The sequence below is a fragment of the Vanellus vanellus genome, assembly GCF_965231255.1.
Source record: "Vanellus vanellus genome assembly, chromosome: 14".
NCBI lineage: Eukaryota > Metazoa > Chordata > Aves > Charadriiformes > Charadriidae > Vanellus > Vanellus vanellus.
In genome coordinates this window covers 13,518,927-13,531,579 of record NC_138919.1, presented here as the reverse complement: position 1 = coordinate 13,531,579, position 12,653 = coordinate 13,518,927, and the positions used below count along the sequence as shown (strand labels likewise).

At 44.7% G+C, this 12,653-nt stretch overlaps 1 protein-coding gene across 1 annotated transcript in view; it reads left to right on the top strand.

The window, feature by feature from the left end:
- Positions 1-12,653, top strand: part of LMF1 (lipase maturation factor 1) — a gene marked incomplete at its 5' end in the record, with an annotated part of 207,559 nt that overhangs the window by 6,502 nt on the left and 188,404 nt on the right. Inside the window, one exon of the mRNA XM_082490667.1 lies at positions 4,060-4,369. Coding sequence (XP_082346793.1) covers positions 4,060-4,369 — 310 coding nt within the window. The remainder of the gene's footprint in view (positions 1-4,059; positions 4,370-12,653) is intronic.

The following is a 12,653-nucleotide window of genomic DNA, read 5'->3' as shown; positions in this document are numbered from 1 at the left end:
AGAAAAAAATATAAACCCTGAACCAACAGGAGACACTGATGAGTGCATTGCCCAAAGTTTGCAAATCCGGGAGTCGTGTTTGCTCAGGAAGAAAGCGGCTTCTCCTGAGTGAGATGCAGAGTCTTGCAGCTCTGTGGGTGAGTGAGACTCTGCCCGCTTGCCCGGCTAACAGTGATGCTCAGCAGCTGCCAGCTGCCCACTCAGGCTCTCCTTTGCCATTCCAGCATTCCTTTGGGTAAGACCCTCGTCTCTTTGTTGCCAGAGATGAGAACATCCCTGGGCTGGTGTGAACCTTGCAGAGACCCAGGAGCACAGCTTTACAGAGCGTTGGAGAGGCTGAGGCGAATGCAGTGCCATTGCTCAAGCAGACTTGGTGCCGTGGATCCTGTGGCGTGGTTGAACCCAGCACAGTGCGTAGGTGGGTCCTCCCAGCATTGTCTGGCTTACTAAGCAGAGAATTCTGGTTCATGTAACAGAATTGCACTGCCACCCTCTTGCCAAGAAGAAGCTATGGGAGAAACAAGAGAAGCGATTAACCTTGCCCCGTGCCCCAGCAGTGCAGCGAGCATGCCAGCCAGTGCCCAAGGTGGAAGCAAACTTGTTTGACCATGTTTACCTGTAGGGAGTGTGAAGATGGAGAGTGGAAAATCCCCAAATATGGGGCCAAAGGGAGAGAGGTTTCAGAATAGGGGTTAAGGAAGAGGAAGAAAAGCATGGGCTTTGGGGGCAAAAGGGATTTTTTCCCCCCCTGACTAAGCCAAGATCAAAGGGAAGGTTCCTGTAGAAGGGAGCAGGGTCTGTGTTACAGTCAATTTAAGGATACAGTTTCTCGAGAGGGGTTCATGGAGAGGAAGCAATGACATGCTGATAAATAACTTCCCCTTTTTTCCCCTGGACCTGTGTATGTCCTGTGTTGCTGAAATCCTTTGCAGAATCTGTCTTTAGTTTCAGCTACTGCACGTGTATGGTAACGTGGGAACTGCTGCCAACAGGGTGAAGCCTCTTGAAGACTTAGCTGATGCCTTGGGAGAGTAGGTCTAGATGATTTGATGGCAGGGTTTGAGAAGTGGGTGCTGGCTAAGGGATGTTGCCCTTCAAAGGTGCTCCAAAAGATGCTGGAGATGAGTGGAGTGGGAGCACGGCGTAGTGTGAGACAGCAGCTCATCTTGGGGAGTGTCCAGGAGAGGGAGCTGGATCCGGCATGGAGCAGCACGTCTAGGAAATGCTGCACACGTGTGAGCAATCAACGGCGCCCACCGGACATGGGCCCTGATGGCTTGGGAGGGTGATGAATCGAAACCTAAGTGGAACGGTCCAGGTTTGTTTTGGGTTAGATGAGTTCTTCATAAATTAGGGCTGTTGCCGATGGGATTTAGTTGTGAAATGGTAACATGTGAAATACCAGCAGCGCAGCAGCTTGTGAGAAGTCGATGTTCTGGGAGAAAACCACTTTGGAGCCCAAACTGGGCAATCTTTAGATGTGCAGTTCATGCCAACCTATAATGCAGTCTTTGCTGCTTTCAGGCTTAAAAAGGCTGTACAGTATTTTGTACATACAATGTGTACTTTTCTGCAATTGCTATAGTTTGTTTTTCCTAATTTACCCTTTCCTTGTTTATCTTGCATACTGTGCAGGGGTCTAATTTAGATTTTTTTAGAAAAAAAAATGCTTAGCAGTTATGGGTTGGGGCAGCAATTTCTTTAGCATTTAGAGGTGAATTTGATTAGCGCCTTTGGAAAACTATGCAGCAAATTGCAGTGCTAATCAAGGGAAATCAAGCCATGGAGTTTTAAGGCAGAGATGGTCTTTATTTTTTCTTAAAACCAAAAATGAAGATATTAAGTTGTCTGAGGCTCAGAAGCATTATATTCCTGCCTGTTTCATGTGTCAGGCTTTCTGATTACACAGTTGTGGCGTACAGAATATTGGTAGAAAAATATGAATATTCTAAAATATAAAACACTTAATTTGCGGTCCAAAGCTGATTCTTTAGTGTTGCGATCAGCTCTTTCCTCTTGTTCCTCCCTGTCCGTAATTGAGTAAAATATTCTGCATGTCTTTTATTAGTTGGAAAAATCCTTCACTGTGTATAAAAGACGGACAGAAAAAGATACAACCAATTAAACCTTTGACTTTATTGTGTTAGCGCTGTGATTCAGGATCTGTTGAAATCAAGGGGAACGTTCCCAGTGACCTCAGATATGTGTTGGATTGTGAGATGTAGTGGTTTTTCAAATGAGAACAAAATACACGCCATGTGCAAAGAGATGGCGTAAGTGTTAAGTGGATTAACTGGAGACCTTGGTGTGTGTCTGGGGGGAATGGGACATTTATTTCTATTCCCTGGGGCTGCAGATTTTTGGTTGCTAGTCAAACTTCAAAGAAACGGGAATCCAGGCCTGAACTCGGGATATGGTTTCACATAGGCTTTCTACCAGCGTTGCCTCAGTGAGAGACATCAACCAGATGAACACCAGAATTCTTGTTTGCAGAATGGCAGTATTCAGATAAGGAAGGAAACAGATTTGATCATTAACTAAGGAGTACTGGGGGGAAACAAATTGGCCTTTTGCAAGACCTCTGGTGTTGCTGCATGTGATGTGGCTGGTGTTTGGATAATGTTTGAAAGATGGGTAAGTTGGCTGCTGGGAGCAAAATGTATGGAGCCTAATCAGGAAATGTTGGCCTTCATCATTTTTTTCTGAGAAATGGAGATTACTGCAGTTACGAACTGCAAATTGGTAACTGGAGGAGATTCCTAAAATATGAGATAATCCCGAGAAACTGACCAACTTTCTCTGTAGAACATCAAATTCTAGGTCTATAATCTGTAATTAAATTGCTTATGTGCTGTTAAAAAAAGCATCTGGCTGTTCTAAGATTGTCCAGTGCAAGAGCATAGACACTACAAATGAGAGAGCTGTAGAGACATGTAAAAAGTAGCAATTTAGAGGACAGGAAAATATTAAGACTTTGTATCCAGCCTACCAGGATGTGAGAGGATCCAGAAGGTCAACCCATAGCATGATTACTGTGTTCTGCAATTGCAATGTATAACCATTAACCATTGCGCTGCCAGAAGAATTAAGGTATCCTTTGGACGCCTCTTGAATGGTGTGTATGAGTTTAAGCTGTCTCATTAACATTATTTTGAAATATTAAGTGTTTTCAATATAAGGAAATAATCCAGTACTTGATAGATGCACAGATAGCGTTATGTGAAAATGGAGAGATGTTGTCCTCTAAAGGCAAAGCATAACCCTGTGGGTACAATCTGCTATCAGTCTGTGGTGGGTTATCTGTACTGGGAACAGCAGACATTGTAAATCGCCATCAACAACAAACCTCATGCTGGAGCTGTTGTCTATTTACACTGCAAAATGTTTGGTGAAACCGAAGTAGGAGGGGTCAGAAAGCACAGCCCTGTCTTTGCTGCTGCAAAGCTGAAGGGAGATGTGTGTGCTCTTCTGGCTGCTTCAGCTGTGCTCCCCAGTATCTGTGCGTGAACCGGTGGTCCTCGAGGTCTCCTTCCCAAATGCTTGTTGAAAGGAAATTCTGTCTGAAAGTCTTGAAATTAATGCATTACTTTCACTCGTACTCCGCAGTGCAATTAAGCTGTTTTCCTCATCTGCATTAGGAGATGAATAGTGTATGTGACTAACGTAGGGTCACGCAGAGTCTTACAGAGCCGGGCTGAGCCTCCTGTTTCTACGCTGGGTCAGGTCGCTCAGTTACAGGGAGCTTTTCCCAGAAGTGCATTGTTGAGTTTGCCTGAAGCAAGTGGAATGTCCCTTACAGCTGTTGAGGAGAAAATTATCTCACGACAGACTGTGCCATTTCCTGGTTTGAAGGCAGAGACAGTATTTATAGAATTCCTCTGCCTTCTGCATCGTGGTTAATAGAAATGACTGTGTTGTGTTTTAATGGAGATGAGGACTTGTGAATAAATTCCTTCCCGAGGCATGAATATACTTCTGTAACTCTGGACTCAAATACGTACTTCGCCCTGGCTGATTTCTAATACTGCTTTTTTTCTCCCCCTCCTTGTTTTCCTCTAGTTGTGGCCTTCCTGGTGGCGTATCATCAAAACAAGCAGCTAATAGGAGAGAAGGGGCTGCTCCCTTGTAAACTGTACCTGCAGAATGTCAAAAAGTATTTCAAAGGGAAGATAAACCTGGATGCTCTGAGCTATGCGCCAACAATCATCTGGTTTCTGGACTGGTCGGACATGGACAGCATCTTGGACTACCTCTCCCTGTTTGGCCTGGCAACTTCAGCCTTTGTATTGATAACTGGATGTGCAAACATGGTCCTCATGTCTGTCCTGTGGGTTCTCTACCTCTCGTTGGTCAATGTTGGACAGATCTGGTAGGTTAATGGTTTCTCTGTTTTGTTTTTTTTCTGTAATCTCTTGCTGTTCGCTGTACACATTGACTTTCTATTACAATTTGAGGTTGGTAATCTGGTAAGAAGTGATGTAGTAATGTGAGATAAGGAAAGCATTTGGCAGAAATGAGTTATGGGCATGCCCCTGCGCTCTCTCTTACCCGGGACAGAGCAACTGAGAGGCAAATTGGCTGCAAGATGTGCCAGGCTACCTGCTGTCCCCGCTGTGGAGTACTTTCCCTCATGGCTGTTGCAAGGGAATTCCCCTATGAATTACCTTGGAGGTGGTTTCTGGATTTTCGGTTATATCCAGAAGAGAGCTGGAACACTCAAGATAAGCACATGAAACCCATGGAGAAAAAGTAAAGGAGAAATAATGACTATCTGCATATCGCTTTGCTGCAGGGAAAGGCTGTGGTGCAAAAGGAAAGGCTTTAGGTGGTCCTCACACTTGTTAAGGCCCCAGAGGGTGGGCTCTTAGAACCTCAAATTTCATTAGCTTACCTCTTCAGGTCCCTCTCTGCCTGTAGCAAAGGTGATGTGGTAACTTTGAGGAGCTGCCATGGAGGTGCCCAAGTTGCGGACATCAAACAGCTGTGTCACTGGGATGTTCTTCCCAAATCTTATGGCTCTACAACACACGACAGGACACCTTCCCTATAGATAGGCTCAGTGAATTTAATTTTAAGGATTTGCACATGCTTGGGCAGCCCTGCCTCTTGTCCTGTCCCATTCATTCCTATCCTACTCCAGATGGTATGTAAGTGGGTGAAGGATAACAGCGTCAGTTTTCTGAAAAGCTCTATTCTCTGAGTGCTTAACTCAGCGTGAACTTAAGACTGTGAAAGTAAGCCACAAAATTTGAAAAATAACTTGGTGGATAGTTTTCCGTTGCCCATTTCCAAGTTATTCCAAAATCGCTTGTCTGTTTTTCTAGATGTTTTATGTTACAGGGCAAGAATTCAAGCATCATCCTGCTCTTGTTTCCAGAGATACAGAAGCTTGTGTCATTGTGACAGCAAAATCTGGACGTATTCCTTGATTTCTTTCTGTTTGCCGTTCTGTTTGGGGCGGGGAGGGAACCCCTAACAACCTCCCCCTCAGGCTGCAAAGGTTTTGTAGCTGAAAGCTGGACCTGCAGTGATTTCCAAGGCTGAAGGTTTGATCTGGCTTGCTCCTGAAGCAGTGGGCTAACGAAGACATTAGCATGACAGGCTTTCTTCGTTCGTGCCCGCAAGGCGCTCTGGAGTGCTCAGCGTACTGGTGCTGTGGCTGTAGTGATGCTACAATGTCGTTATAGTTTTGACTTTGAAAAAAGCTAGCTCGAATGTGTTCACCATGTCTTGGGCAGTCGCGTTCTGTGCTGGTCCTCTGCTCCCAGTTGCTTTTCCTGGTACTGGCAGACTGAAGGCAGAGGCGTGATGTCTTCTCCGCTGATGCTGCAGGGGTGACAGTCCTGCAGAACTCTCCATTTTTTGCCAAAAGAAATCCAGTTGTGCCTGTTGAATGAATGGCTGTTTTGTCATCTTTCAAGTCTTTAAGGGGGAGGCGAAGGGCAGGGGACAGAGAGGGGAGCCTTTTTCCACCGCTGCACTGCACCGCCACCGGTGTCCAGCAGACCATGTCCAAATGCCTCTTCCTGAGGGGGGTTAGAAGCTTGTGGCCAAGCTTTAGGTCTCTGCATCTCTGAAGACAATGAGCTGGGCAGCAGGAATGCAAGTGGAGCCCAGAGTTTGCCTTTTGTGGATGCTGTGGTTGAAAGGAATTGACTCTTGATATTTGAGATAAGGCTGTATTTTTTTCCTCCTTTGCTACTTCAGATTCGGAGCTTAAAAGTTACTCTGGCACAGGCAGGTGACTCCTGTTGTAGAGTAATAGCACACCCAGGGTTCTTCTGGGGAAGGGGTGCGAGAGAAAAGGGGTGAGGGGCGATAGGAGGTGTCGCCTCAACTTCATCTCTTCTTAATTGTGGCATCAAATATATTAAACAGGAAATTAGGTGGTTTTTGTAAAGGGGTAAGGGAAAAGAATCAAAGCAACCCAGCAGTACAGTTCATTCAGCTGTGGTTACATTTTTCATTAGGTCTTCTGAAATGGGTCACTGGGTGGTCAAAACCATATTATTATTGTGCATACAGTGTGACATTCAATTCCTGGAGAAGGGAATGCTGGGTGGCTAGGTACTTGCCGTGCAAGTAAACATGAGGAAAGAGCAAAAGGGGGATTAACTAATTTCTCACCGTCCTTCAGGGAATTGTGGTCGCACGAGGGATGAGCTGAAAGTACCTGAAATCTCATGAATTCTGCTGCTGATCGTGGGTGGGTGGGTGGCAGCATTGGCCTTAAAACTAAGGCTGGCTTTAAAACTTCCTTTTCACACTATTTGTAAGGTGGGCTTAGATGGTCTGTTAACTTTGTTACTCTCAAATTTGGGCAGATTGAGAGGTTTTGATGAGTTCTGATTGTTCTCCAAAGCACCTGTTGAAGACCAGTGACTTCTTATAAAGGGGAAAAGGACACTGTTGTCAGACATTCCTGATCAGAGTTAGAAGATAGCTCAGCACAGAGGCGTCTGAAGTGAAGAAGAAATTCCTCCTGTGGCCACGCTGTTTTGTAGTTATTGTCTGGTCTTTCCTAATGTTGCTCCTCAGCTGGCAGGCATGGAGTCCTGCGAGCCGGCACTGCTGGGCTGGGCACGGACCCGTGGGCTGACCTGATCCACAAAAATCCTTTGCGGTAGTTGCCTGGGAAGGCAGTTCAAGGAAGATACGGGGTGATAAGGAGGCTCTTCTTCGTGCCAGTAAGGAACAATTTATTCCTTTTATCGCCTTTTCTTTTTCTATTTTAATTTTAAATGTTTCTATTTGTTTTGGGCTGGAGTCTCCAGATACCGGGCGCTGCTGAAGGAGCGAGTCTTTCAACTGCTGTCCAGCTGGCTTGGGCTCAGAGTCAGAGGAAGCTTTAGAAGAGCAAACCATCTCCTTTGAAGGGCAGGACGCATTGCCTGCCTGCCCCAGTACTGCCGACCTCCACCTGTGAGCTGGGGAATACACTGTGTGCCTGGGGACAGCTGAGCCTGCTGTGACAGCACGGCGAGGGACCTGCTAAAGGTCTTTGAGGGTGTTATAACCCTTAAGAAAGCTACTCCTGGAGCAGGCTGATATGAGCTGTTTGTAGTGGATTTTGCGATATAAGGATTACTTTGGCAACCTAAAATCCTGAGAACTGGGGCCAGGATGTTGTCCTGGCCCTGAATTCTTGACTTTGCCAGTTTGCTGTTGGCTCTGCCAAAGCGCAGGTGAACTGTCTGAAATAAGATGCACTGGTGGGTCTCAAAACTAGGCTGGCTTTCAGCGAACAGCCTATTCATTTTGATACCGGTGAAGTGCGGGGTCAAGACTGTGTTCCACTTTCAAATTTGGCAAAGGCATTGGGAAGCTTTGATAATTCTGGGCACTCTGTTCCCAAAACAGCTGTGGTATTCGGGGTCTGCTCAGACTAAACCTGGATGTGTTCTCTGGGTCATGGAGCATGTGTATAATGGTGCTGCACTTGCATCACAAGCTCAGTGCATCTGTCTTAAAATACTGCTGGTTTTTTTTTTTTTCCCTTCTGCCATTTTGAACTTTTCCTTTTGAATCAGGAGGAAACTGTCAAGAATCCAAAAATCTGGCAATGCAATAGAATATATAATGTCTGACCCATAGGCTGGGTGAAGTGCTTAATCATTATGTTAATTTTAGCCTTGATTTTTCTTGTAATTTCTGCAGACTGCCTAATTGCAGTAAAATAATAATAGTAAAAAGCAGTCCTAGTTTAAGTATAATAGATGCTATTTAATGAAGCTAAAGATGCTTAAAAAGATTTTGTGGGAATTCCCCATACTTCAGTGTCTATTTTGCAGACTGCAAGTCCTGCTTGTCTCGGTTCAGTCATTGAAGAAGAGTGCAGCTCCACAGGTCCAATACAAACAGCTTTGCCTTTCTCCCCGCTTCCTCTCTCCTGAACATTAGTATAATGGATTGCCGTACTTTCAAACAAGAATGGGAAAAGCTGCCCCTTTGTTTAAAAGTGAAAATACTTGTTGCAGGTGACCTCATGAAACCTCCATTTGTGGTTTTATTCCCTTTGGTTTCTGCTGGGGCATATGTCTGCAGAGATGGACCATTGGCAGTAGAGGTCCTTTGTCAGGACAGGCTCTCCGGGAGAGATCTTCCGGCAGAAGTTGAATCATTTTTGTACCAAAATAACTAATGCACTTCTAAAGTGAATTTATAATTCTGGAATAAAATCACTTTTATCCCACAGTAAGGTGTCTCCAGAGGGCTATTACATTTTCTTATATAAACAAACTTTTAAACTACTCTGCCACTGATCTCCTGTTTCTTCTTCTGTTGTTTCCTCACTGAACCACCCCCCCGCCACCAGCATTTTCAAATGTCATCTGCAAACACTTCCTTTCCCTTGCTTATTGTGTTCTTTCATTTTATAAAGCATATTGCCCACTGTTAGAGAGCATTCAGTGGTACAGTTTGTAAGACACTTGATATAAAAGCTAGAATTGTGGTTTTTTTAATCCTATTGCCTTTTTTCCTTTCATGACCGAGATTCTGGTAGAGTTACAAGAGCTCAGGGGAACAGGTTAAACAAGCCAATAAATAAAACATTATAGCATGAGGTGGCTACAGTGTTCTTTTCAGTGTGTTCTTCCCTTGTGGAAAACGTTGGTGGAGCTACTGCTAACAGGTATTTAGGGTAAAATAAGACTAAGCAACACCCCTTTTTTTCTGTAAGGAATATGAAACTGGACAGTGCTTCATCACTGTTCAACCCCAGAGATTGCAGGCGAGTGCCATTTGAGCTGTGCTCGCGTGCCCTTTGAAGCCCGCGTCTGCAGGTAGTTTCCAAGAAATTGCAGATGCAGCAGCGTTTTTCCAGAGCATGGAGGGGAGGACATGCCTTTGCCTTTCTGGCCCCTAATGCCTGGTGCTTTTGTTGTTGTTGTTGGGTGGTTTTTTTTTTTTTTTTTATATTTAGCTGATTGAACATAATATTAATAGCTTTTAATTTCAATATTAAGGACTTATTGGAGGGACAGGTATACTCCAGGTCATGAAAGCACGTCTCTGAGGCATGTAATTTAATTGCAATTAAATTACCATCCTCAGAAGTTCATTTACAATAGAGAAAGAAGAAAGACTTGTTATGTCATGGAGGTTTTGTGGTTTATATGTCTCATTAAAAACCACTTGACCTACGCAGGACTTTAATCACAGTCTTCTGTGTGCTAGTGGATGAACTGGTAACTGGTTCACGTTGAAGTCCATTAAATGCCGGGGGGCTGGTGAGATGCTCAGGGCTGTGTTTTCACTCTCCAGGAGGGCATAAGTAGCCATTAAACGGATCTCTTGCCCACTTTCTTTCCTCTTATATTCTATAGCTTTGGTTTTTCAGTCTAAAGTGCTTGGGTTTTTGTCTAGTGTCATCCTAGCCATTAAAGGTTAGAAGTAGATCTCTTCTGCGTTCCTTATTCCAGCTTGTAAAAAAGGCAGCGTGTGAATTGTGGGCTGGATTTGGCAAAGCATCATTCCCGTTTTTAAGTGTACTGGTTTGTGACCCTCTTACGGTGAGGGCACAGCACTTACGGAGACACTCATTGTATAACTAGAAGAGCTCTGTCTGACATGCAAAATACATATGGAAGAATCACCCTTTGAGTTTCCAGCAGTCCAGAGCCAGACCAAGGGTGAATGAATGTATCCACATGGGTACGTTTGAGCTCGTGCAGGTTTTATTAAGTAGTATGGGTAATTCCATAAGACGTTTTTGACTGCCCCTGAGCAAGCAAGCACTGAAGGATCAGGAGCCGTACAAGTAGGGAATAAAAACTTGCGTGTCCTGGGTTTTATCAGTACGTTGGGTCACTTGGGAAGTTCTCCGAGACCTCACTGTACAGGCAGGAATGGATGTGTTGGGCTGTACTTAACTCTGAGACCTTCGCAAGCTCTTTCCATCAGTCTATATCCTGCTTTATCTGCCTGTCTGGAAGTAATACAGGCTTGTACTGAGGGATTGTAAGACTTAATTGATATCAGCTTTACAGATATTGAAGTTTGAAGTGCAAACAAAAATTAATGTTGTGCCGGAGTCTAGTGTACAATTTTGTGGGGTTAAAAAAAAAGTATCTAGGATTTTAGATTAATCACATTTACAAATATCACCTTGATGCGTATGCTAAATTGGAGTCATTTGAAGTTTGCTGGGGGCTTTGCAAATAACTCGCTTGCAAAGAACCCTTTTTGCAACCTGGCTTTATTTTTCTAGCTCTCCAAAATATCCCAATGACAACAACAGCAACAACAAAAAAACCCCTTAGAATATCTTATTCCTTTATCTGGCCCTGGCCTTGGCAATAAACCTCAGGAATTTCTTTGTTATTGTGGATCGCAAACTCCCCTCCCTCTTTCCCCAGAAAGAAAAGATTATCTCTAGAAACGTAAACCAAAAGTTGAAGGATCTCAGGGGGTCATCCTTCCTGTCGAGGAAGCTGCTTTTTGGCACTTCCTACTCGCACAGAAGAGAGGGAGCGTATCGGTTTCAAAGAATGCTGTGAGCAGGCGTGAGCAGTTGATATGACATATTAATGAAAACAAAGATTAATACCATGTGACACTGTTGCCTTGCAGTACAACTGGGAACTAATGAGGCTAATGAGAACCATATTTTTGTTTGAGAGATTAAAATTTAATCACGGCTGATGTCAGAAATGAATCATTTAGCGTTCCTTTCCCCAGCATGTGTAAGGTTTCCCCTCCCTGCCCTAAGCTGGCTTCTAGTTTAGCAGCGGTCCTCGAGAGGGACCACAGCCCCTTGCCATCTACTGGCCTGGCATTCAGCGTGGCTGGGAAGGAGGAGGGTGCTGCCATGGCTGGCTGGCTGTCCTGAGTCCCCGAGACCCGTAAATGTCTGCGGTTACTTGTCTTGGTTGAGGCAGTTGAGTTAAACGCAGGTGGCAATGGGATGTGTGCCATTAATTTAGCTTGGCCTTTTTAGAAGGGCAATTAGGAGCAAAGAACGCAGTTGCCATAGGATGTCCAAGGAGCTTGCGTGTGCTCCTGCCCACGTCTACTCCAAATCCCATGTGTTGGTCTGGGAGAGTGGAGCAGACTGAAAAGGCAGGCGGAGATGTACCTGATTAAGAAGCCAGGTCTGGCTATGACATGAATTCGAGAAGAGCTGCATGAGCTGTCAGTAGAAGTCCTTTTGCCAAAAGCCTTAAGGGTTGTCAAGGGATGCTTCGGTGGGGTCTCGGGCTGCGCAGGACTGGTCGTTGCCTGCTTCCGTGAATATATTCCTGGAGAAGAACTGACCCGTGGCAAGTCTAGCTTGCCATTGAAACACAAGATGAAAAACAAGAGAAGCGGCTTTGGTCAAATGGTGTGCTGGGGGTTTTGAGCAGCTCCAGCATGAACGTTACAGCATTTCTGCTGAGGCTATTGATCTTGTAGCAAGTAGTACATCTAAGATCAATGTTATCTGAATAATGTGGATACTTGTAGAAACTTAAAAGGGTTTGAAAAGAGGGAAATTAAAGAAGAATTTATTTTACATTGATGGGTTGCATGTATTGTTTTGACTTATTGTAATTACTGGCTTTGCTTCACTTAATAATAGCACCTTTGGAGTTTTTATTTTTATTTTAATCTGCTGTAAGATAGCCAGAGATCTATGAAAATTAATTACCGTATGTAGAATAGATTGTGTCTCTGTGTACAGTAGAAAACAATATTGTGCTGAGGGTCCCCTTAAGGTGTGTGCAGGGACTGTAGTGTTATGTCTGTACCGCAGCGGGTGTTCGGGTGCTGACTGTTGCTGCTCCCGTGAGCACCCTAGTGCCACCCAGCTCCCTCTGCCCCGACACGTGCTGTGGCTGTTAAATGTGCACTGTGGGATTGCCCTCGGAGTCCTGGTTCATAACCTTTTATCATGTTAATCCCAGTAATCGCTTCTGCCTAAATGTCAGGACTGTTACCTCTCTCTAGTATTAAGGAAACACAGGAAAGCAGCGGTGTGTGTCTGCAGCTTCGCCTTGCAGAAAGCCTGACAAAATGACTTCACGTTGTAGAGCGTAACGCTTTGATAGCACAGCAAAAGTCAGCAAAAGGCATGTAGCAATATTCTTTCACCTCCTTCCAGCTTCCCCTGCCCCTGACTTGATTTCGTGAGAAGACTGTGTTGAACCATGAGCGGCGATTGGCACGGGAGG